The following is a 26584-nucleotide window of genomic DNA, read 5'->3' on the forward strand; positions in this document are numbered from 1 at the left end:
GGAAGTCTGCCGCCATGACCACGGGCTGGGTGCAATGCTCAGAAAGAGAAACTACGTGGCCTGGATATTTTCTGGTCTAGCGACAGGGCCTTGCAACCACTGTCATGCCTGCCATTAAGGGGGGAGGTGGGGATCGGAGTCAATTTCCTTATTTTTTGTAGTAGAGCAATGAAATTTGGCATGGCTATTGGAAAGTGAGCAGAATGACTAAATACAAAGTTTCATTGATATATCTTGAGTAGTTTTGATATTACAAATCTTTATTTGCACTCAACTTGCAGAAAGCCTGGCATGACAAAAAAACATGGTAGAAGCCCACAGTTGCTTTTATGTTTTAGCAAAATGAATAGTTCATGCAGTGACATTCTCCAAATAATTTTATCACTCTTAATTTTTTTTACATAGGACAACCTATCCATGTCTGAAAAATGAGGTCGTTATCAACGCGCTAATTTAGCTAAGCAGTAAAAAAATGAGATAGTTATTAAAAAATATAGGAATGTCACTGCACAGAGAATTTACTAAGAAATACAAAGCAATAAACCTCATGCAAATCCGACAAGGCATAGTTGTTCTATGCTTTCTGCAAGCAGGACAGTCGGCTCAAAACTCACTTCTGAGAAAACTGGCTCTAAAGTTGCACAGCCGCCACATGTTCTTCAGAATGCCCCAGGGCTGTAATACTTGGTGTCTTTGCTTGCAGGGGTCTTCTTATGCCTTTGCTCTTTCGTTTTTTCTGCACTGCATGCTTTTCTTTTTCTTTGTTTGTCCTTCTCCTGAGCTCTCTCAAGGGCAAGGCTACCGGGTTTGATGCCCACAGACTTGCATACTTCAGTGTAGGCACGCAAGTTACCAAAGTTGTAGCGTGCAACTGCTTCATGGACTGCAGTCTCCACTGCAAACAATGAAGCATGCTGATCTTTGGAAATCATTGACCAGATGACAGAATGTAAGCTTTCTGCAGCATTCTGCGTCTTGTTGCCCTTGCAACGCTCCAGCAGTTGCGGGTCAGACAGGCGTTGGTAGACAGGTAGCAATGCCTCTGCTACACGTCTTGGTAGCTTGTACTTATGAGGCGGGGGTGGCTCCATTTTGGCCTGTGCTGACCTATGTCTGCACCAATTGTCAGGGCCAGGTGGGCACAGCTCATGATGAGGCTCGTCATCTGTAGATGTCACATGGTACAATGTGGCCATCACGGCCCTTTGCATGTCACTGACTTCGGTGTTTCTGCGCAAGGCTAAACCATAGTAATTGGTCAGTTTTTTAATTAGGTCCTGCGTGAGTCCACCTTTCCCACCCAATGGCTCCCCTTTCTTTGCTCTTGCAACCAGTGTGCGGAGTGCAGTGCCCATCCTCTTCTGCACATGGTTTATGCAGTCCTCCTTAGTCAGGGGTATGAAGCCGTATACCTCATCTTTGCAGAGTGCAAGATATGTTCGGCTGTCACCATCACATATGACATTCGTGTAGCGAAGGCCATAGCTGCTGAAAGAACGCCTGAAAAGTATTAGTGCAGCTTCCACCTCCATCTGACCTGAGGCAACATCTGTGTTTTTCTGGCACTGATGCTGCTCAATCCAAGTGCCATAGCTAGGGTCACTCTCCGCTGGTTGCTGACAGCACCCTAGGCAGAAATTTGACAGTACGGTGCAATCCAGCACAAGCCCGGTATAAAATTCGATAATACATCCTACACCAATGTGAGAGCTGTGGCCTCGTGTAAGCCAAGTGCCATCATACACAACTGTTATGTTACTTGGGCTGGATGGTTGCATCTTGCTGTAGACGTCTTTGACAGCAAGTACAGCATCTGCAAAAATGTTTTGTGCAGCTTCCTTTGCTCCAGGTTTAAACAATTTTTTTAGGTGGCCCTGATAGGTTTTTTGATGCAGCCCACGATGTGAGACGTTCATTGTGGCCCAGAAGTCGTTCAGGGCAGTGGGCCCTTTTCCAATGGTCTTGATGGCTTGCATAGCTCTTATATTGACCTCAAAAGTCCTTCCTTCAGACTTCCTTTTTGATGACCAATGTGAAGCAATAGGGCCGCAAGCACCACAGGAAAGCACCAATTTTACTGCTAGGCCCAGTTTAGTCTCGTGCTTCAGTGACAACCTCTTCTTAGAGCACTTTGGGCACAGTAAAGACCCTATTATCGAATTCATTACACTAGCTTGAATTAATGTGAATTCATCTTCATCTGGGGCCGATTCTTCCTCTGTCTGCCGCGCGAACCCGAACTTGCGCTCCGTTGACGACACCGCGCGAAGTGTAGCACGGACGCTGCACGCTTGCTCCTCAGCTGCTTCCAAGGTCACAAAACGTGGTTCCAGGTGCACCTGAACGGTGCGCTTCTGTTTTGGAAAAAGCTCGCTGTCATCCCGTTGAGCTGGCATCGCATCGTCACTCGCCGCCGCAAAAACGGAACTTTGCCCGGGCCGGTGCTGCACTGCGATGTCACGGCTTGTGGACGGCGCCGGGTCCCCAGATTCACTGCCGGTCATTGATTCCGAGGGCAGGTGCACCGTTCGAACGGTGCGCTTCTGCTTAGGGAAAACTTCACCGTCATCCCGTTGAGCTGGCATCGCATCGTCACTCGCCGCCGCAAAAACGGAACTGAGTCCGGGTCGGTACTGCACTGCGATGTCACGGCTTGAGGACGGCGCCGGGCCCACAGATTCACTGCCGGTCATTGATTCCGAGGGCAGGTGCACCGTTCGAACGGTGCGCTTCTGCTTAGGGAAAACTTCGCCGTCATCCCGTTGAACCGGCACCGCACCGCCACTCACCGCCGCAAAAACGGAACTGAGTCCGGGTCGGTACTGCACTGCGATGTCATGGCTAGCGGACGGCGCCAGGCCCCCAGATTCACTGCTGGTCGCTGATTCCAAGGGCAGGCTTGCTTCCGACGACACATCGGCGTGACTGGATATCGGAGCGGACCTCCGTTCGTGCGGTTCAGTTGCTGCTGGCCGCTTCTGTTTTGGAATAGGAGGCTTGCGCTTACGCTTCCCGTAAGCATACTTCGTCCTGTACTTCTGGCCCGTGCGACGCTCCATCGCGGGCTCACGTACGAAACCACACGCAGCAGATGAGTTGACGAAAATGCAGAACGGACAGCACGAGTTGAATCGCAAACTATCGTTTTCGCGAAGCGCGCGCGCAGCAGACAACCGGAGAAGCGGCATGCCTTTCGGCAGCCAATCGCAGGGCGCGCTGAGCACCACGTGACTGGCGCGGCCAATCAGCGCCTAGCTGCGACTTCGCGGGTGCCCTCGTATTTTTCACGTCTGTGCATTTATTTTTTATCGTAGACACGTGGTTCCACTGGGAGAAGAACCGCGGTGAAGCAAGCTTTCCAGTGACACCAAACTTGCCATAGGCGGCGGTGAAGGTGCGGCGGTATCGCGCTCTGAAATCGGCCGTTTTTGCGCGGATTTTGGCCAGTTTTTTGCGACCCGCGGTCAGAAAAATATTTTTTAGGTACGCTTAGAGACTGTTTTCGGCGGAAATTTTTTTAGCTGTGATAGAAAAGGTAATGCAGAATCCGAATCTGCCATTTTCCAAAAATCGATTTTTTCCGCGATTTTCGCGATCTGATCCCCGCGTCCCCCCTTAAGCGCATATGTAAGGGGTGCTAGGGTTACAATGCATCATGCAACAGGCCCTGCCAGTGACACCTCGATCCAACCGCCTTTCGGAAGGCGTGCAAAATTCCACAAATGGGTTTTGATGCTCACCATGGTTGACAAAAACGAGACGGCAAAGCTCTTGCTAGAAGAGTTGTGAAGGTGACAGGATGCGCACAATTCAAACAAAATATGCTCGCTTTCGTGTACTGATTGTTGTAAGCGGCTGGTCCAGCTATCTTGCTCTATCATGTGTGGTGTACGGGAAAGCACACTTACGGAAATTCATGTAAGGTTCAAGCCTGGCAGTGTCCAAATGTGATCAGTCCACATGATAAACGACGGAAGAAAAAATAAAGAGAATGCCTCTGCATGATTTCCTGGCACTTTAAGCCTAACCTGTGGACAATTTGCCCATATTTGCAGCATTAGATCAATGGTGAATATATGAGAATTTTCAAACATTTGAAAGTTCTCGAATACTAATTTCTCGAACTGAACATAAACACAATTGATTTGTATTTGAAATTTTAAATATTCACACACACCAATGAATTTTATGTGTTCATGCAATACTGTGGGCTAGCAGACACATCATGATGTGCACCGAAATTTGAGCACATGGATGTTTTTACATTCCGCATCTACCTAAGTGCAGTCGCTGTGACAGGGATCAGGCCTGCAACCTTGTGCTCCGTACCACAGTGCAATAGGCACTGAGCCACATAGGGTGGCAACATGGTGCTCACCTCTCTCGTGCAAGAAGTTCAGAGCGAGGGAAATTTCAGCAGAGTAGAAGCGGGCGTGCTCCTCTGGAAGACGGCGCTGCCGCTGCATGTGGAACATGAGGTCGCCTCCACGCACAAACTCAATTACAAAGAACAACCTGCGAAGGAGAAAACGTGGCAAACTTGTACACATCCGCTTCATGAAAACTCTCTTGTGTTGTGCCTAGCTGGTATTTGTCAATAAATGAAACTCGGTAATGCAAGCGTGAGGTTTTCAGTCAACTGTGCACAGTGGTAAAGCATGCACGCTCCTAGACACACTGAAAAATGCCATTAGCTACGCTGTCCTTTATTAAAATATTCTCTTGCACGAGAGAAGAAAAAAGTTGCAGCACCAGACAGCCCTTCCTAGGCTTACTGTACAACTTTGTAATGTCCATCTTTATTTAACATCATGGAATCGCAGCGCTGGCAGACAAGGACACGGAGAGGACACACACACACACTTGCGCTGCGTCCTCTCTGTGTCCTTGTCTGCCAGCACTGCGATTCCATGATGTTCGACAACTACCAACTAGCCCCACAACGTACACTGCATCCTTCTTTATTTCTTGCTCTTGAAAAGTAATTCTTTTTTTCTGGGCATGCAATGGCCCCACCACTCTGTCTAGAAAGAATTTAGAATGCAGCCGGTATCCCTGACTTCGTGAAATCTGTGCTAGACACCCCGAAAAAAGTTTGAAAGTCGAGTGCACAATCGTAGATGCTGTGCCGCAAAGGATTATAGAGCAAAATCTCGATGATATGAACACTGTTGATACGAATTTCAGGATGATACAAATTTGTAAAATTCCCCAGCTGGAATGCATTGTTTACAATGTGCAGAATTTCGGTTTTTTTGAACATCTCCTGCGCCACTATGGATAAGAACGCACGAGGCAAGAAACTCAACACACTAAAAGCTGCCCCTACATTGCCGACACCGCGATCGCCAGTTGCGCCGTTCGCACAAGGAGCAGCGAGGTGGACATGTGGCCCGTACATTGCCGACGTCATGAAGGCAATCGCGCTGTACGCACCGCAAATACTGAACTGTGGCTGCGCAACCATAAATAAATCCTGTCAGCCGTAAGCTGATCTTCGTAAATGCATTTCCCATGTGTCTGCATACGAATTTCGTTTGTTTTGGATAATATAAATACTTTCGTGACCCTGTGAGATTCACAGTGAGATTCTAACCTTTTTCATTTCTCCTTACCCCAAGTGACCATGTTTAATAATAATAATAATAATTGGTTTTTGGGGAAAGGAAATGGCGCAGTATCTGTCTCATATACCTTTGGACACCTGAACCGCACGCCCCATAAGGGAAGGGATAAAGGAGGGAATGAAAGAAGGAAGAAGAGGTGCCGTAGTGGAGGGCTCCGGAATAATTTCGACCACCTGGGGATCTTTAATGTGCACTGACATAACACAGCACACGGGCGCCTTAGCGTTTTTCCTCCATAAAAACGCAGCCGCCGCGGTCGAGTTCGACCATGTTTACCTATCGGTTTTTTACTGTATTGTATCCATACTATTTCCCCCTGACGAGTGAACTATAAATATGACTGTCTTTTCTTGCATTACTAGACTATAACCGCATATGCATTTTTCTTCTTATTAGTTCATAGAATTGGATTTGTCATTCTTTCATGCCTTAAATCAAGACAATTTTATGTTCTATCCATCAGGTTGTATGTTCTATCTTATGTTCTATCTATTCATTTGTGCCATATATACAAAATTTTATGTTGTATTTGAGTCTAGGAAAATGGAATTTATTTATCAGGGTGTACTGTGAGCTGTACTGTGTATTACATCTTTTTTTCTTGCGTAGAAGTATTGCCGCTGTACCGCTGCCAAAAGCATGGGGGCCTGCGGCTCTGTCAAGCTGTCGTTTGTGACAGCTTTTACTGCCGGCCTCCAGTGTCGATCATGTACCCTACGACACAAATAAAGACATTGTTTACACAATATGTCTTCCTCACTCATGTGTTTAAATACTATTTATTTACCCTGGCCGTCGCAATTGCGCGACTCCGAGACAGTGTTGTCACCTAAGTGCTGTGTGGTTCCCAATGACCCAGCATTACACACAGCAAAACAGTAATGTGGCAAAAGAGAAATGAAGCACTGAGCATTTCAAGAAAGTTTGGCAACAGAGCTGATCACCTGACCTGCTCTCCGTTTGGAAGCAGGAGTGGAGCCCCACAAGGAATGGGTAGTTGGATGCTGTTTCAAACACATGCTTTTCCGTCTGGATCCAGTCAATGTCCTGCATGTCAAGCAAACCACACAGGTCAACTTAGGCACTGCAACATGACACTAAAAAAAGAAAACATAACAATTGCAAGCACTTCTGTCATTTGGCGATCATAATACAAATATCCAGTTTAAATATTTCATATTGCTGCAGCAATTTATGTACTATTTAGGTAACTTAAACTAATTTGAAAAGCACGGAGTAAAACACATGCCCATTACCTGGAAGACTGCAAAGAACACTCTTTCACTTTCACATCTGCAACCCGTACCAGCCATATCTTGTCTACTGGTTCATATTAGCTGAGAAAACCTGTGCACTAATCTTAAAAATAACTGTAACCATTGTCTTATAAATTTTTTAAACAAAACGACAACTGCATTCTGCATTAATTGGGGAGGGGGGGATGATGATGATGATCACTCGTCCTGTCTGTACCCTTCATTGTGTTATGTCCATCTATCCTCCTAAACTGCATTAAATTGGTAAATGGGTTGATATTCTTTTGCCTTCGTGTATTTTGTGCTATTACGCAAAACACATGTGGGAAATAAATACTTGTTACAGACATTAAATTATCCCTCCCTCAAATAACAACGAAAAACATAATCGCGATTGAAAACAAACAATAAAAGTCTACAGCTTATCAAGTACAGGCTGCAGGTCCCAATGTACGTGGATGACACTGCTCTTTTGTTCTCAGCTGAATCGCTCCCGGTCCTGCAAAGCATGATAACATCTGAACTGCCTAATATTTCATCATGGTTTTCTGCAAATAAATTAACAATAAATGTAGATAAAACTAAATATGCAGTATTCCACTCTAGGAGAAGAAACATTGACAATGGTACGATTCACATATCATTAAACAACTGTAGGATTCAGCATGTGTCTTCTTACAAATACCATGGCGTCATCTTTGACCAATATCTGCATTGGCAAGAACACGTCGAAAAGGTGTGCAAAATGATAGCTTTCAGCTGCTACACACTTATTAAGGCAAAGCAGTATTTTCTGTACAGTGTACTCCGTTCCTTGTACTTTTCGCTGTTTCACTGTCACATCAGCTACTGCTGGGAGTCGTAGGGCCAAACATACAAAACCTATTTAGTTCCCATGCAGAGACTACAGAAGAGAGCATTGCAGGTAATTGGCCATGCGTTGTCAAACAATAGCTGAGGTTGTCTATATAAGGATCATCACATATTATCATTTGAATCCATGCTTAATTACAAATTATGTGTACTGGTAAATAATATTATTAATACTAATGCTCCTCTACCACCATGTTTTTTCTTATTGCCATACCGTAACACAAGACATGCATTAAATGTAAATTTCAATTTGCCTGCCTGTCGCAATGTACACGGGGAACACTTAGTTCCATTTTCTGGCGCAAAAGTCTGGAACACAGTGCCTATTAATGCGAAGCTTGCAAATAACTTTTAGCTCTGCTGCAAGTCTTTCTTTATTAGCAATCAGGAAGGGCCCTGATCCCCACCTCTTTTTTTTAATGGCTTGTTGACCTTTGTGAAATTTTCTTTCCTGTTCCTTATCGCTCTGTGTGTTTTTTTTTTAAGTGTTACTTCAAGTGTGTAGTATTTTGTTCCAAGATTTTTTATACCTGTGTGAGTGTTTTCTATTTTCTTTTTATTTATTTATTTTTGCTCATTACGGCTGCCTGGTGTATCTTCTTATTTTGCACTGGACCGTTTCACTAGCCAAACGGCTATCAGTTCAAATATTTTTTATGTAATGCCTTATACTTTCAAAAATAAAGAATGCTTTGACTTTGAAATGGGGAAGTTTTGTATTGCTGGAAGAACTGCTGTGACTTCGCAACAAACACTGGAAACCTTAAATAGGAATTGAGGACAAGTTGAAGTTGGCCAATAGTGATTGATCACCACAGCCTAAAGACAAAGAGAATAGTTTTACTGGAAACGGAGCTTTTATAAACTAGAAAAAAGCATAAAATTAAATATGTCCCTGTCAGAAGCAGTCTTTACATGCAGGCTGCAGTAACATCAAATAGTTTTTGAGTGCAGACCTCTGAGGCCACACCACACTGCCGTGCACTTCTTGCCAGCAATCACGGGGTCTTTAATGGTCTTGACGCTTCACCATAGAGTTCCTAAATATTCTTGACGCTTCACCATAGAGTTCCTAAATATAACTAGAGGGAAAGGTAGCGGCAGTACACTTCATCCACCATAGAGACACAGTGGAATGCAGTTTTCTTACTTGGCTTGGCTATTGTTGGGCATAAAACATGGATTCAGGCATAAAAATATGATTCTTCTAGAGGCAGGCCCCAAAGAAGTGCTGTGAAGGTTTCCATGCAAGGTTAACACCGAACTTTCACTTGCATTTAATCTACTGAAGAAGCAAAAAACGCAGTACTAAACTAACTTAACCAATGTATAAAGGACAGCATCGCAGCGAGACTACAAATTTCGAGGTACAATGCATGTTTTCGGACTAACACCAGCCAAGTCAAACCCGAAACCTCGTCTTCCCGGCATTCCCGCAGTAGATGAAGCGCTCTTTAAGAAACTCGCATAGACAGTGACGCCAACTTTCCCCCTAGGTAATATTTAGAAACTCCGTGGTTATCACCGGCACCACGAGTTTGAATCGAGTGGCGGGAAAAAAAATATTCCCCCTTCAACTAAAAATTTATCAAGAATAAACGTATCTTCTGCAGCCAATGAATATATTCAGCATAGCAACAAAAAAAGCCAAACAACTGAATTTTACCGAGAAAAAGTATCAGATGAAGTTGTCCTCAATGCCCCTTTCAAGTGAACAGGTTGTTATTGACAACGCACCTCGTCGTCGGTGACAAGCTCCTTCTTGATGATCTTCATGGCATAGATGCGGCTCGTCTTGCGGAGTTCTACCATGAGCACCTTGGCGTACGACCCTCGGCCAATGACACGGATCAGGTCAAAGTCATCTAGGCCGTACTGACAGGAGTCTCCGCCAGATTCCACCTGCTCCAAACAAACGTGCACACAGAAGGTTGATTACATAGGCGCACAACGTTGCAGGCAAATGAAATATGAACAGAACAATATGCATGTCAATGTAAGCGCTTAAGGGTTTTTTGTGCATGCTTTTGTTAGTCATATTTCATTCCTCAATGTGTCTCCATTTACCTAGTGTGGTCACCAAATGTTTAAAGCTGAAATCGACTGCAAGCACCTCCTATAAACACAATCTTCTTAGTTTGCTGTTCATGTCTAAACTGTCCCTGCCACATTACACATGTCTACAGTACTGTAAAGCTAAAACATAATTAACACAAGGCTTGCCTCCTTAACATTAATGTAACTGTAAGTGATGAGAAGACTAATTGACAAGTCAGTAGCAAAAGAGCTGATTCATTTATTTTTCCCAAAAAGCAGTGATATTATAAAACAGGCACTAGTTGGGCAAGCAGCATCAAATTCCTCTACTTTTCAAAATCCTCTACTAAGTTTACATAATCTCCGACAGTTTGTTCACACCAGTACTTCTCAAAAACAAATTTGCATATCCTTTGAAGGCTTTTTTTGTTCATTTTGCTGGATTGCTCCTTGGGTATAGGCACAAAAAAGGCTGGATTCATGGCCTCTGTTAAGCAACCTATACTCTGTCGTAAACAATGAGGGTGGTGGCACCTAAAGTTATGTCTGGCTGGATAACTGGCGCACAGCACTACACAATTTTAAAGCAGTCAATTGGAGCAGTTTGTAGCAATTTTCCCAATTTTTATCACTATGGCACAGTTTTCCACATTTGGCACATTTGGCGCATTTGGTACAAGGGTGGATTTGCTCACCTTAATTACTGAGGACAGAGTAAACTAAAACTCTCTCTGTGCATACAAATACATATCCTTTTGAAGTGAATGACATAACAATCCCCCATCAACCCTGACCAATTCATTGTAACTGAGATGACCTTCCATGTGCACTAATTTCTTAACCCCCAGAATGTAACAATCAGATATCTTCATATCATTGTGTATTCTGACATCAGCATGACTATGCTCACAGGCGTGCACAGGTTTCTCCATAAGTGGGGGGTTCATAGTAACACCCCTTATGTCTTATGGACAGCAGGGAACATGCAATATGGTGCAAAATCTGTGCCTCCATTCCCAATGCCTATTGGGGAGGGGGAGTCACTGCCTTTCTTGCCCCTCCTATGTGCACGCCTATGACTACACTGCATATCTGTACCATATTTTAGCAAATGACTTGTAGAAAGCTCCTGCAACTAAAAAAAAAGTTTCGATATCTATAAACTAAGCTTGGTGCCCACTTCAGCCTGTTTAATTACATGCGCGAAATTAGCAGCTTTCAATTTTATGCTTAAACAGCCTTCCTTCCCTCCCTTCAAGCCTACAGCAGTATCCAACACCGAGTACTGGAAAGCAAGACAAGAAAACCTAACAGCACTTACACCTCCTGTGACCTGGTCATCGACATCCTGACCAATCTGAGGAGCAGCAGAGTCGGTGGACGTCTCAACAGCTGAACTTGCCCTGTGATGCGTCTTATGCCTTGGTGTTCCGGCTAGGAGTAAGAGAGAACAGCAGAGTGAGGGTGTGCATGTGGAAGAAGGCTCATCAAGTAACCAATTTCTCTTAAAGGGCCCCTGAAAGGCGTTCTCAATAAAGTTGTGGAATGCCTGAGATGTTAAAAGATGCTGCTTCACAAATATCCTCCAGCAAGAGTTATTTTAATGCGTTTTGTGGAAGATGAATTACATGCAGTCAAAATTTGACCTTCCCCGTCTTCGCGCTTTTCCGTATCCTCTCAATTTTTGCACTCCTCTGCCGGCCTCACCCACTCGGCCCCTTCCCTACATCTGCCGGCTGCCGGGGCGCGCGGAGTGGCTGCGGCCGTGGTAGCTGCACGATGTCTGAAAGGATTTGGCGCAGCGAAATAATGATAACCCCCGGCTGCTGATGTCACTTGCAAGACGTGACGTTGTATGCCAGGTTTTGGTGCAGAAACAGAAATTTTTGAAAATGTATAGTAAATTTTCCGCTCACTTTTGAGGTCCCGTATGTGGCATGAATGCTCGGTGGCCTGTACTCTACATAGTGTAAGAATTTTAAAGCCAAACTCGAACACCCTTTTCTGCGACCCTTTAATTATGCTCAAAGAGAGACCGAGGATAACTCCATTTGTGGCTCTGCTCAAGTTTTGTTCAGCAGCAAAAGGTGAATCTTTTTGCCGAGAAAATAAGAAATTGAGAACGGACTACCTTTTCCTGCCATTCAATTCAAACGCATGACACCAATGATATCAAGACCAATAGGGACTCCATGATCGCCAGCTGGATGTGGTTGGCAGTGCAGTCTAGCCTCGGTGATATGCAACATTTAAAGGACTACAGACACCTAATTTTAGTTGCGTGTTTCCTTCATTGTAATGATGCGTGAGGCAATAGAATATACATGGATCACTATGTGGTATTTGCCTATGACTGCTAAATAACTGATAATTCAATGTCTTCTTTCACGCTGTTTTGGTTTCACGAATTGAACGATAGCTGTCACCTGTAAGGCGCGAGGTAACATGAGGCATGAAAGAAACTGCAATATAACCATTTATATGTCGTTCATTGCAATTCCAACTTGTGAAGCAGGCTGGCTTAAGCAATGCAGTGAACTAAAACTACATATCAGCGATTATATCTTGGTTTTCTTCACACCTCATGTGACCTAACCACACCTTACATGCTACACCAGTCGCTCGATTGCTGAAACTGAAAATGCATCAAGAAAAAATTCAATAATAAACTATTTGCCGGTCGTAGGGAAGCACCATGGGGTGATCCATGCATGGTAATGGCTAGTGCATGATTTGAAAGAAGAAAACATGCAAGCAAAAATTCGGTGTCTATACTAAGATCCTGTCACTGCAGTTTGCTTGTGAAATCGGACTGTCGCGGTAATATCTTTATTTTCAATTTTTACCCTTTTCTAGCGTATAAATGCACTGTTTCCTATAAAAGCAGTCTCTTAACAACCAGAACATGGTAACTGATTGATATAAGCCAACTTCAATTAATTTTCAGCATCCCTAAGCCTTTTTTTCATGGTGCAGTTGACGACTGAAAATTCGGACGCCCGATTTTTCGGACACTCTTGATTATTCGGACTTTTTCGCGACACCGCGACATGGCCCATAAAGCCAATGTATAAGAGCACATGAAATTACAGACGCACCGTAGCTGACAGCTCGGTCGTCAACTGTACTATAAACACCTAATCCGAATGAAAGGGTACACAAATAATGGCATGCCATGAGATTCTCTAATCTTCACCATTTCTGTAATGCGTACAGAAAACTCAGCAGCTCTCACTCAGAGCTGGCATTAGGAATCCGTAGGCAGCAATTTTCCAAGCCAGACAGAATGAATATTCTTTAATATTTAAATATAAAATTTTGTTCCAATTAAACAGTTACCATAGAAGCAGATATTTTGTATCCACCAGTATGCATGCTGCAGGGAAAAAATAAACTGAAATTCAATGAGCAGCGCAGCAAGTGAACTTAGCTGGTGACTTGTAGTAAAGGAAGCTCCAGAGAGCCTCAGGAGAGCATTAGGGCACAAAACTGCAGCAATGGTAAAATTACCTTTTTTACAAAGCAAAAACGCGATGCACGTGAGAATCAGAATCATTGTAGAATAGCGTAAATGTGGCACCATAGATGAAAGCCTGGTAATTAGCCCTTATCACCATGAGCACCCTTATCTGCTTTCATTCTTTCGTCTGCAGATAATAAAGGCATACACACAGCAGGTGTTCCGGACAAAAAGAAAGGGCGTCAGTGTTCTCTCACTTTTCCCACTGTTAGTTCACACACATGCCACCTTTTGCGAGCAGTCCTTTTGTTTTCCTAACATATGAAGATGTATTCTCAGAGCTCCCAAACTCTGAAGTACTTTCAAGAAAATTTCCGAACGTCAACATCCAAATCATAGCCTAAAATCTCCATCGGCACAGCCCTAAATGTCATTCAATAACAAAAACACAGAGCTTCTTGACATCGCAAGGCAATTTGATGCAACAGTATCCAAGTGCCACATCTTTTTCTGAGCCATTCTGCATTTTGTACCCTGGTTCAGGCCCATGCTTCCCACACGAAATCCCATGTGTTTATATGCACCCTGTGGTAGCCGCACTTCAAAATGAAACCACTTCCTACTACCCTTCCCCTCGCCCCCATGAGTACATCCACCTTCGGGCCCACTGGACAACAGGCGGCACATCACTAAGAGTTGTATGCATGTCGTTTGAGGCTCAGGCCCATATATAGGCAACACTATTTTTGGGTGCTAGGTGATTCTGGAGAGCTGCGAAGACTTCATTCATTTGACGAACCTTTTTCGCCGAAGTAGTGTTCGATGTATATATACTATGTATAAAAAGGAAAAAACTTCATAGGAATATTACAAAGAAAAAAAAAAGCCCACCTCTGTTCAAACTTGTGCCATTTACATCTCCGCCATTTGTCGTGTCGTTCGTCCTTGCTGGCGCCGGTGTGGTGGGAGCAGACGACTCAGCAAACTGGTCCTGGTCATTTTTCTGAAAACGAGTTTGTAGAGGGTGCCTTTTACCTGAGCTTTTAATTAAAACGCTGTGCTTCACACCTGTCGTAAAATGAAGCTGATAACACTAAGTAGAGTGTACAGCAAAAATACAGGAAAAGGGAAGCCGTGCTTTCTGGCAAGCAATGATAGTTGCACGGGTGCTTGAAGTCGCCTGGAGCTGCTCACATGCTAGTGGCATCTGGTGGCTGGCATTTAATTAGTTTTTAAACCTTCACGCGTTTTTAAACATCCACCCACGTGTGTTTTGCTACAACTCATTGTCATTCAGATCATCCATAGAAGAAATGTACTGTTGAAATTCCACCCCCTCATGTAATACCGCTTCAATGAGGTACTGATAAATAAATAAATAAATAAATAAATAAACTCTCCCATCCAGCTGCACTGCTGGAAGCTTGTACTCTGCATCACCAGATGCCTCCAGTGTATGGTTCTCTCCGCTCCCTTTTCAGTCTCCTGCTGCCCTTTACTCACGGTACAGTTCAGGTATCCATCCAGAGTGAGGCAGTTGCTGCGGTAAACTTTATTCACGGTCATTTATCCACAGTCCGACCTAACCTACATCTCCATTGGTGCCTTTCCAACCATCATTACACACACCTGGTCACATGCGTCACAGCTCAATACAGAGTTCACCTCTAAGTACATGCTTGCCTAGTGATTACTGCGAGCATTGCAGAGTTCGAACTGCTCTAAAGAATATGAATGGATTGATTGCGTTGGCGCAGAGAACTTGAAGCCAAAGAAACATTGCATTCACAGCAGCTACGGTTTTGACATGCAAACTAATGATCACAAGGTTTAATGGCTGCAACACCCACTAATACCTATTGTATTAAGGAAAAGCTGAAAATGTATAACTATGAGAAAAATTCTGCTACAGTTCTTGAATGATAAACTGAAGAAACCTACTTTAAATCGCAGTTATGTGTGCACCGGCAATGAAACACAGCTTTGCTTACAAGCTTGCTTTCCTCTGCAGATGTTCTTACTTGGATATAACACAATTATTCACGGAGCCTCCTACACACTTGCCCCAACAAACTCTTCCCATATTCATGTTCATCATTTATGTGTTTTGCAAAACATGGCAGATTCGAGATAGTTCTGACTAGAAACACTGTCATGCAATGTGAGCCACCAAACCTAAGCGACTCCCCTCCCCCTCCTTTTTTGTACACCGAGGAATCCCTTCTTTGTTCAATCTTGCTTAGACTGTGGTGCGCACACGAAGAACAGAGAAGCGGGGGAGACTCACGAGAGGTCCCGAGCAAGCCAGCTTGATGAGCTTGTGACACTTCTTGTGCACCATGAGTTTGCAGTTGATGCACTTGAAGCCCTGCCTGCCCAGCCCCCAGATGCGGTCCAAGCAGAAGGTGCAGAACGCACGCTGCAGGGACACAAACACGCAGGGCACCGCGATTAGTCAGGGCGGCACAGGTTGGGTCATAAGGCTATAAACATGAATCTCACCGGTCCAGCATGCATTAAAAAAAAGTTATTAAAAAAGAAAAAAGAGAAAGGAACAGAAAAAAATAGAAACAAATACTGGCAAAAGAGCTGTTACGTAAAATGCGCAGTAGTACTTCAAAAATTGTGATGTCATCAAAAAGATGTGATAAAAGATACTGGGCAAAGAGCACATGCGAGGTGAAAATGCAATTTCACACAAAGTATTTCAGCAGTGCCCAAAGGCCAAAGACAGGCAGATCCTAGAATCAAGGTATATTGTGATGTCTATTCATTTTATAATAGGCAGGCAGCAGTTTTCTTGCTCCTCCTTTCTCTCTCTGCAAAAGCGTGCAGCGTTACGACTAAGTACAATTCACTGGTTTCGAAGCACCACTACGGACCAGCAAAGGGCTAGAAAAAGAGTGCCAAAGATGGTGATATATCGACATGATGAAATTTTCATTGCTCAGTCACTGGCAGCACATTTTTATCCCCTAGAGGAAGGACTATATAAGAATAAATCTTTATGTAAACATTTAACTTTCTTCATTTGCGAAGACACATAAAGACTGAAAAGCCAGGGGAAAAAAAGCCAAGTTAAGAGACAATGATTAAAGAAACTCTGAATTAATTAATAATGAAAAGATAAGAGCTAGGAAAGCAACTAGAAGTGAAAGCTTCGGCCAGAACAATACCAGCAAGAAAACTGTTATCACTCACTATCAGCTCTATCAGCAGCATCATACACAGAAGGACAATAGCGCATGCCTAACAGAAGCGAAGCCCGACAGTCTAGCACCCAGCAGCGTACTGTCACAGAGCTGCGCCTAATCAGAATGAGCCACGAACGAGATAAGTGAGCACCCCACTCAGCCCGTTCGTACCAACGCTTTCCTTCCAACGGGGGAGGAGACTGGGGAAAGTGACGTCACTCAAGAGGCAGACAAGAGCCGGTGACAACCGCAAGGTACGGTTTCCTCTGCGCACGCCTTTTTAACACGGAGAGAGGCGAGAAGAGCAAACAGTGCTATCTTTCTTTCGCGGAAACTGCTACTATATGGGATACGGAGACAGTGCCCAGGGATGACATCGGCAAGGAGTAGGCAGCAGGCTAACAGTGCAGTGATGTCGTACCCGGTTGAAACGCTTTGCCTGGAAGATGTGGCCGTTGACGCGGTACAGCTTTCGCCACCGTCGAGCCCCTCTTCTGTAGATGCTCTCTGCACCGAGAGATGAGAACACCATGTCACTACTCACCATGGCTTATACTGCAGAGTTTGTTGCCGTCAGGAGGACTCAACAGATGGTAAGAGACTCCCAGTATGCATACCAAATTGGAGTTTAGTCAAACCCTGCCTGAGCCAAGATGTGAATGAATCGTGCTGAAGAACAGACCTGAGATTAGAATGTCCTTCTGTCTACATGCTAGGTAGTGTAAAGTTGAAATAAATGAAACAATGTGAAATTTGCTGGATAACTAAGCCTGAACTTGGTCGAACCTAAAAGAGTAGCACATATCAGCTGTGTCCAAAGGTAACTCTTCTTTTAATTTGCTGACTTTTTTTTATCTTATCTAAATAATGTGCAAGGAAAATAGTCGCAACCAAAAATGAAACTTTATGCACGGAGCTACGACTCTGCATACCAAGTGAGTACTAGCAACTTACGAAGTTAAACAAGTAAACGACCGACACTAGACCTGTCACCCTCAGTGTGGTAAAAGCTCAGAACGGGGAAATATGAGGCAACAATTAAATGGATACAACAAAGAAGCTGACTGCCTTAGAAACCAAGGAAAACAGATGGAATGACAGAGGAGGGGACACAGTTACTATGTTTTCATGTTGATAGTCAACTGAAAGGGATAGTAAACAACATACCATTGACCTCCACCGGAACACCAATTATTTGAGAGTATGATGGCCTCAATAGGATATAAACAAAAGGAATACACCTTGCTACTGTTTTTCTCCTTGTCAGACAGGGAAAGCAGTTACATGCCAATCATTTTAGACGGTATATAATTTGTGAAAGTAGAAGAAAAGGCGAAATGCCACCTACAGGAGCGAAACCCACAACCTCTTCTCTATTCTTGTGCAGTGTTCTACTAAGCTACAGCAATGGCTAGCTCAACTTCCATAAGAGACGGCAGGCTGCCACAGCTCTGTTTGTAGACTACCGCATGTGTCCTGCAGAAGTGACGAATTCGGCTCCCATCATCAGCATGGTGTCTTTTGTTCTAGTTTGCCAAACTGACTCCTACCTAGATTCTTTATTCAATTACTTTCCCAAAAAAACAAAACGAAAAATAACAGACATTTTCAGACCGTTTCCTTGGTGTCAAAGTCAGCTGTTTTCTTTCGTATGTTGACCTATGTGTCGACACAGTGGATGTTCTTATCAGCAATGCTTATCAACAACAGAATGGTGCAATCCACGTAATCCTAAAGTGCTTATTAGAATAGGGTCATAAAAAGGCTGCACACACCATCATGCAATGAAATAAGCTAAACAAGAAAGAAAATATGAACTTACTATCCTCTCCAGCACAGGGCATGCCAGGAGCCACAGGAACATTAGGAAAAACTGCGCAACAAGAAAAATTAAATGAGCATGCAGAAAATTTAAAAAATACTCCATAAAAAATTTGAAAAAAAGAAGAGACGAGACAAGCATCAAGAAAAAAAGAAATCAGGTCAGTGCAAGTCAACGGACAAACCGTGTATGGTGAGCTCCGAGTCCTTATTGACTTCGTACAGGCGGATGGCTTCGTTCAGTTCCTCCTGAGATGAAATGGTGCATGGGTCGCCTGCAAAAAGCAGTGCACAGGCTGACATTGATGGTCAAGGGTTTCACCCATATCTCACTTACATCCTATCCTGTGAGGCCTCACAACAATTTCAGTAGACACTCGGTGTTTGCTTTTGTAGATGTAAAACTACTGGTATACTTTCAATTCCTTTGCTCACAACTTACAAGCAACCTAGGTGTGCACAAACTAGCGATGTTCGATCAAACATGAATTGCAGTCTTCACCTGTCCTTCAATGAATACAACTGAACCTCTGCATCACAACAAAGCATTTAATGCAAATAAAATGAACTTTGCCATTAAATGTCTGTGGGCTCAATGAAGGGGCTTTCAAAAGCTAGGAACGCAAAGAGGGCATCTGCAAGAAAGACAAAACCCAACGAAAGCAAAAAGGCAGGAAGTTTTTACAGCCCAAGCCTTGGAGCAATTTTGAAATATTTTTGGTATTACTCAAAAGCTGACTGCACTAGCACAGCTTTCCGAATGAACATTTTTCCAATGAACTGTCAAGAAAAAAAAAGGTGCTCCCCAGACAATACCTCAGCATGTAGTTGAAACAACTCGCATCTAAGCCACAGACAGAAAAACAAAACAAAACAAAATAAACAATTGTGCTTGCAGGGAAGAAGGTGCCTCTCAGTCAAGCCCCATGCTCCGCTCAGGCCTAATGCAACACTCCCGGCTGCAGGGCTAGGATGGAAAGACCCTTGCCTAATAAGAAACAGGTGATCAAGCAGCCTTCACATCAGTAGAACAAACTGTGACAGTCACTGCTGTGCTGTGGTTGGTACCAATCAACTCAAATCCAAGGCCCGAGCAGGTGTTGCTGAAGCTGAGCGGAGTGCACACACACATGCGGGGCCGATTCCTCCCAGCAGCGACAACAAAGCCACAGCTGGGCTCTCCCGCAGCAGAAAGAAAAAAAAAACGGGTCACGCAACACCGCCACAACGTGAGGGGGGAACAGTGGGAAGAACAATGCGGTTTAAAAATGAAGACAAAAACGAAACAAGGCAGGGACGTGCATGTTTCGTTTTCAAGAGTGACAACCCTTCTCTCACAGGCATCAATGGTATCCTTCTGAAGCTTCAAATTGCAGTTCTTCTTTGTTGCTGTCGAATATTGCTTTTTTTTAAACAATAGTAGGATCATATCTTCAGTTATATTTTTTTGGTGTCTACCCTTTCCTACCTGCTAGTTTAACTAAATGTAGAATCTGTTCAGTCATGCAAGTACCCACACATGAAACAGCTTTGCTGGCCCCTACCCTTCACACATGATGGGAACTGAATTCCATTGAAAAATACACAATAAAGATATGCCTGCAGCTGGCTTTGGCTATTTCAGCAATCTAGAAAATAATTTTCTGATCAGTCCTTTAAATAAAAAAATCCTGACAGCTGATGCTAAATGTAGGAGCATCACTTGAAGAAGAAAACCTGTCATTGCCAAAAACCTATCTATAAACACTAACCAACTTTAGTACACAGAACAGTCAGGAAAATTCACCATAACTGCCATTAAATGTCCCCAACCTCTGGGAAGAACCAGATGCAAAAAACAGTGCCTCTTTATGAAAGTTCATGAACTAGCAGAGACGAGAAAGAGGTTCTGCAGCAGCTGCATGTACTGTGCCTGCCAACTGCGCATTGACCCCACAGTTCCCATGAAAGCATAGAGAAATGAATGGCATTGCGCAGACCCGGTGCTTCTGCTCCACGCCGACGGATGTATGATGAAACATCGATCAAGAGTTCGATGCACGCAGACATCGTATGCAAATGTGGGATGCCGCATATAAAGCATGCTACCTAACAGTTGCTAAGTTGGTAGCCTCAACAGCATAATACTCCAGAAATATGCTCTAAACATTGTCATTGCTTGCAATCTGAAAATGGAGCCTATTTCAGAGGACAAAGAAAAATCAAGCGGAATGAACATTTTTACGTGAACTGCACTGTTTAGAACAAACTTAGCCCCTAGATCAGTCCGCAATGAACATTGCAACAGTTCTGGGCCTTCCTTGATGCTCAGCCTTGATCTGGATGCCGTGGTCAGTTGGTCGTACAAATATGTCATCTCTCCCCCGCCCCCTCTCTCTCGCACGCACGCACACAGGCGCGCGCGCACACGCACACACACGCACACATGCATGCACACACCTTGTTTCCGGATGTTGCTGAATGGAACATTTTCAATGCCAAATAAAAAATTTTCATCGCACCTTCCTCGTCGACCCACTTCATGGTGAACGGCTGCTCCTCATTGAACTTGCAGATGTCACGCATCTCCTTGCAGAGCTTCTCCAGAGCGATGGCCGGGTCTATGTACATCACCATGATCTCCCTGCACAAGATGTCCACATAGCAATGCTCAACAGGCATTCCATTATGTAAAAAAAAAAGAAATAAACAAATACTTCAGCACTAGAGAGCCTGATTTTCTTTTGCACTTTTTTTTTCAGTTTCAAATTTCTTCATCACCTCAGATTCACTTCACACAGTATTTCTCATTTTTTCATACACTAATTCAATGACTTAATTTTTTACAGATGCTGAATGTATGGGCATGCAACGAGGCTGATGAACAGTCACAGAAAATCGTAAATAAGATAAATTATTTTCCTAGTTATTCACGCACTGATTTCAACCCATAGCTGCTGTTCTGCGAAAGGTGAGGTGACAACTATAACCTTTATTTCTGCAGAAATCAGTGCCATGCATTTCAGCAAGTTGCATGCAAGAAGCTTTTAAAAGATCGTTTGAAAAAAAAAAAAATTTCTGTAAGATGTTGCATGTCAGGAGTAATGACATTTTGCAAAGAAATGCACTGCACATTTGGCACCAGACCATGAACATACATGATAGCATGAAGAATTAGAACATTATTGGTCCCAGAATCTTTTCCCTTTGAAAAAGTCAAACTTCAATGCCTTGACAACTTTGAAACTCTCAGGACATGCAAATAGACTGATTTTATGGCACCTGTGTAGTGAAATGCAATCTTGCCTTAGGCCCACTACTTGGGATGAAACAGTAGACTGAGACTGAAAACTGGACCCTATAATCAAAAGCTATGTTCTTTTCTTTGATTTATTTATTTGACGTGCTGATGCTGCACTTTTTTGCTAAGTAAATGCTGATGGCGGGACTCTACGTGCCAGCCCCACTTGTGAAAATTTTAGACTTTCCATTACCATCATTAACAGCTTAAAAAAGTGAAACTGGAAGGTGCTCCTAAAAAAACATAAAACATGTACTATACCGCACCAAGTGCTGAACAAGGTGATGCTCCAAACATCAAATGAGCAGCATGGAACTGCTGCTCATTTGACATAAGTAGCAGAAGCTGGCGTTGTGATAGTCAGTTTTTATAGCGCTAGCTGTATTCGGCTAGTTATTCCAGTCTCACATTGTTGGTGTCGTAGCCATCCCATCCTCCATCCCATAGAAAAAAAAATACACAACTATATACATATATATACAAAGCTGAAAGCTCAAGCATGGCCATTGTACAGCTAACGTCGTTTCTTGCTTACATATTGTAGTAACTACGCCGAGTATCGCGTGCATTGTGTTTTGATAGCTGCTTACTTTTTGCATCTCATGCATAAAACTCTGACATTGCCGTCTATATGTATATATCCTGTACAATACTTGTTGCCGCATTGAGTGTTCGTTTTATATTTTTTGAATGCTGCTGAACTGCATTCAAGGGAGACGGGCTTCGTCAAGCTGCGCATGTGCAGCTTTTTTCTGTCACCCCCTTTCTTCATCTCGGAGAGAAAATAAATTTGACTTGACCCCAGGGCCACCGTAGGGCCACTCTACCATGGAGTCAACCCTCCGGCGAAGGCCAACTTAGGCAACTGAATTCGTACTGGAGGCCCTGACCTAGGTCATAATGCAGTCTCCTCAGCCATGAATCTACCACGGCTATTTGTGTTTGCTTATGGGCAGTGTCAGTCATGCGTGGCGCCATAACTGTGGTAATCATTTCGCGAACCAACTAGCGCTGACCTCTCGTTGTAATCTAAGAGTGAGCCGCTGTAATTTTTTTTTGCATGCCAAAACACTTCATTTCATGTACCAAGGAAAGAAAGCAAACAAATAAAAACCAATCCTCATTAATTCAAGCACACATCACAAACAACAATAAAAGGCCAACAAAAGTGCTGAGAACAAATGAAGCAATGCAAACAAGGCAGGAAAGACTGAAACACTAAGAGAACCTACAAACTTAAGTTAGCTGAAAGAGCACTGAAGCACACGTTTGAACATTGGCCACAGTAGACAGTCTCTGATCACTCTCCAAATGTGGCAGCTGTGAGTAATCACCAGCAGCAACAGCAGCAGACTGACTACACCCAATGCAGGGCAAAGGCCTCTCCCACGTCTCTCCAATTAACCCTGTCCTTTGCCAGCTGCGCCCACCCTATGCCTGCAAACTTCTTAATCTCATCCGCTCACCTAACCTTCTGCCAACCCCTGCTACGCTTGCCTTCTCTTGGAATCCACTCCGTTACCCTTAAGGACCGGCGATCATCTTGCCTTCGCATCACATGCCTTGCCCAAGGCCCATTTCTTCTTCTTGATCTCGACTAGGATGTCATTAACCCGTGTTTGTTCCTTCACCCACTCTGCCCACTTCTGGTTTCTTAATGTTACACCTATCATTTTTCTTTCAATGGCTTGCTGCGTTGTTCTTAAGCTGAACCCTTTTCGTTAGCCTCCACGTTTCTGCTCCGTAGGTGAGTACCGGTAAGATACAGCTGTTGTACTTTTCTCGTGAGGGATATTGGTAAACTGCTATTCATGACCGAGAGAACCTGCCATATGCACTCCACCCCATTCCTATCCTTCTAGTTATTTCCCTCTCATGATCCGGATCAGCTTTCACTACCTGCCCTAAGTAGATGTATTCCTTTACGACTTCCAGCACCTCACTGGCAATTGTGAACTGCTGTTCCCTTGCTAGACAGTTGAATTTTACTTTGGTTTTCTGCAGGTTAATTTTTAGACCCACCGTTCTGCTCTGCCTGTCTAAATCATTGATCATGCTTTGCAATTCATCTCCTGAGTGACTCAGCAAGGCAATGTCGTCAGCGAATCGCAGATAATTTACGTATTCTCCATTAACTCTTATCCCCAACTATTCCCAATTCATGCCGCGGAATACCTCCTGTAAACAGGCGGTGAATAGCATTGGCGAGATCGTGTCTCCTAGTCTGATGCCCTTCCCTATTGGAATTTTATTGCTGACTTTATGGAGGACTATGGTAGCAGTACAGTTCCTTTGTATAGCTTCCAGTATTTTGACATAAGGCTGTTCTACACCCTGATTCCGCAATGCCTGTATGACAGCTGAGGCTTCCACCGAATCGAATGCTTTCTCATAATCAGTGAAAGCTATATATAAGGGTTGGTTATATTTTGCGCATTTTTCTATCACCTGATTGATAGCGGGAATATGATCTATTGTTGAATATCCTTTACGAAAGCCTGCCTGATCATTTGGTTGACTAAAGTCTAAGGTTGCCCTAACCTTATGAGCTATTACCTTAGTAAATACCTTGCAGGCAATGGACAGTAAGCTGATCGGTTGCGTCTCCTTTCTTATGAATTAAAGTACTGATGATACTAAACGGTTATCAACTGTGGAAGCCACTAGGATCCTTTCAAAGAGATCAAAGTGAAGGTTTCACTGATTATGAGAAAGCATTCGATTCGGTGGAAGCCTCAGCTGTCATACAGGCCAATTTGAAACAATCATACACTAAAAGAGAAGAATTTTCAGAACAGATCCAATGAAAATGTGCTCACTATTGCCTGATCCCATGCCTACACTAGAGCCATAACAACTGCAGCCCAACACAAGGTGTACGTGTTTCCGACTTACACATGTGCAACTTTCATTGTGGTTAGTTATGCCAGTTTTTCAAAATGCAAGATTTTGTATAGTAGAGTGAGTATGCAGTATTTAACGTTCGAAAGTGACACAAGTTTTGAAATACAGCAAAACAAAAAAGGCACTTGTGCTATTGTGCTGAAAAAAGGCACTTTATTTAATTAAGGTTTGGGTTCCTGCACAGGAGCTTGAGTCCACAATGGCTCTTTCCAACCAGATAAGGCTGGTGCTTCGCTGGCGAAAGTCGAAAAAAAGAAAGTAGGAAAGAACAACTCCACTCGTTCCAATAAAACTGTGACGCCAGAAAGGCGATCTTTCGGCCCGGCTTACACGGCCGATAACACAGCGCACGAGGGGATTATTCATGCGCCGCCCACGCAAAAAGCGCAAAGGGCGTAGTCAGCGCCCAGACCTGTTCGATAGCCGAACTTGTTTCACTGCGCCTTCATAAAAATAAATAAAGATAGGGAAGGGAAAAGGAAGCGGAGGAGGGCCGGGAAGAATGAGAGGAGCGTCTCAGCGCGCGTGCTCCACGATGGAGAAGCCAAGTTATCCGTTTCTTTCTCGCTCGCAGACGAGTCTTTCACAGGGGCGTTCCTCTCGCCGAGCTCTGTCGGAATGTGTAGGCCGGAAGAAAAATTAAAAAAAAAACCTTACATCATAGAAGCGGGGGAGGAAATGACTCGAGAGGAGCGGCGGCGTTACGCGGAGCGCTACGGGGGCAAGAGAAGCGCCTTGTCCAGTGCACCAAGAAACACCGTTACGAGCCGAGCGCGCTACGGGCGTAACGCGGCGGCGGCTGCCACGGGCAGCAGCGCGGCGAGAGAGCCAGCCAGCTGCGCGACGGACGCGGCTACGGCACAATGAACAACGGTTGGGGCCGTGACCGGAACGAATTCCATTTCACAAACACGCCGCGTCGAAAAGAAACAGACGAGAAAAAAAAAAAGGGACGGGCAGTGCTGCGCGAGGCTCGCACCGCACGGGCCGTCACGTCACGCAAGCAAGCAGCCGTACAGACTGGCTGCGGAAACATCCATCGCACGCACGCAAAGGAACTCGCTGCGCCAAGATGAAAAAAAAAAAAAAAAAGCGGCGACTTTCGCCAACTACCGATAAACCTGCCGACCAGACACCGTAGGTTGCGTGCGGCATGGGAGCTGTGAGAAAAGAAAAAAAAGCCACAGGCGCGCCGCTACTGAGTGACGTTACAAGGAGCCTGTCGAAAGGTGCGATTGATTTTGGCCTGCAACAACGTCGCGGACCGTCTCCTCCTCTGTCGCGACACTTTCGAGGTCAGCCTGTCTTAATTACCGTGCGAACCGGGCCAGGTTAAGGGGGAGGAAATGCGACGATCAACAGCGTCATCCGAGGAAGTGCGAAACATCTTGGCACCGTAAGCGTGTTCTGCTCGCAGCAGTAGCGGCCCAAAAGGAGCGAATTAAGTCGGAGTCCTGCCTAGCGTGACAGGAGCCCGACCAAAGCAAACAGGCAAAGTGACAGGCGCGCTTCGATTGAGTCCCGCACGGAGCGCGTCTTCCTTTCCGAGCGGGTGGGTGATAATCGCGCACGGTTCTCAGGGCCACCAGGGGGGCGAGAAAACCATACTGCTCAGGCAGAAGCATTGGTACGCGATAATAACACATGGGAAAGCTTCACTGCATATCCAGTGTCGAGATTGCTTGTGTCAACGGTCATCAGAGAAGGGGGGGATACAGAGATACACCGCTTCAGGGAAGGACAAGCTTGGCGAAGTTACTAGAAAGCAGTAGCACGCGAACTGATTTTACAAGTCATTCTCACCCGTTGTAGGCCGTCTTGACACGAATTTCGTTGCCTTCGCCGTCAGTCATCTTGGAGGCCGAATTAATTACTCAGAGAAGCAGATTGATGCCCGTGGTCAACTTGCGGGTGAGGCGCGCAGCGACGGCTCATAGGATCGCGGTTTTCGCGAACTAAAGGGGCTAGAAGTGTCGCAGACAGCGCGTCCGCGACGTTGATTTCACAGTCCTCAACCGCTCGGACATATTAACACCTGCAGCGCGCCCAACTTCTACACAAACATCCCAATGAGTCAAAGTAGAAATTCCACTGCCGCCATGCTGGGTTGTGCCACAAACGGAAGCGGAAAT

General features: G+C 44.5%; 2 protein-coding genes and 1 long non-coding RNA gene across 3 annotated transcripts in view; 1 reads left to right on the forward strand and 2 right to left on the reverse strand.

Moving 5' to 3' along the window:
• aPKC (protein kinase C iota type) overlaps nt 1–26568 on the reverse strand; it is a 49212-nt gene extending 22644 nt beyond the window's left edge. The window contains exons 1-11 of the mRNA XM_077653581.1: nt 26256–26568; nt 20770–20891; nt 18454–18543; nt 18270–18320; nt 16869–16954; nt 15541–15672; nt 14145–14256; nt 11115–11227; nt 9494–9658; nt 6577–6674; nt 4379–4515 (exon numbers count right to left, since the gene is read on the reverse strand). Coding sequence (XP_077509707.1) covers nt 4379–4515; nt 6577–6674; nt 9494–9658; nt 11115–11227; nt 14145–14256; nt 15541–15672; nt 16869–16954; nt 18270–18320; nt 18454–18543; nt 20770–20891; nt 26256–26305 — 1156 coding nt within the window. The 5' untranslated portion in view covers nt 26306–26568. The remainder of the gene's footprint in view (nt 1–4378; nt 4516–6576; nt 6675–9493; nt 9659–11114; nt 11228–14144; nt 14257–15540; nt 15673–16868; nt 16955–18269; nt 18321–18453; nt 18544–20769; nt 20892–26255) is intronic.
• LOC144120826 (uncharacterized) lies at nt 440–3618 on the reverse strand. The gene has a single exon (XM_077653580.1). The coding sequence runs from the start codon at nt 3186–3188 to the stop codon at nt 660–662; it is 2529 nt and encodes an 842-aa protein (XP_077509706.1). The 5' UTR covers nt 3189–3618; the 3' UTR covers nt 440–659.
• Nucleotides 16903–20958, forward strand: LOC144120828 (uncharacterized). Its single transcript, XR_013312488.1, has 3 exons — nt 16903–17040; nt 19167–19270; nt 20823–20958. It is a non-coding gene; the product is annotated as an uncharacterized LOC144120828 (long non-coding RNA).
• Nucleotides 26569–26584: the final 16 nt, after the last annotated feature.

The sequence above is a fragment of the Amblyomma americanum genome, chromosome 2, assembly GCF_052857255.1.
Source record: "Amblyomma americanum isolate KBUSLIRL-KWMA chromosome 2, ASM5285725v1, whole genome shotgun sequence".
NCBI classification, from domain to species: Eukaryota; Metazoa; Arthropoda; class Arachnida; order Ixodida; family Ixodidae; genus Amblyomma; species Amblyomma americanum.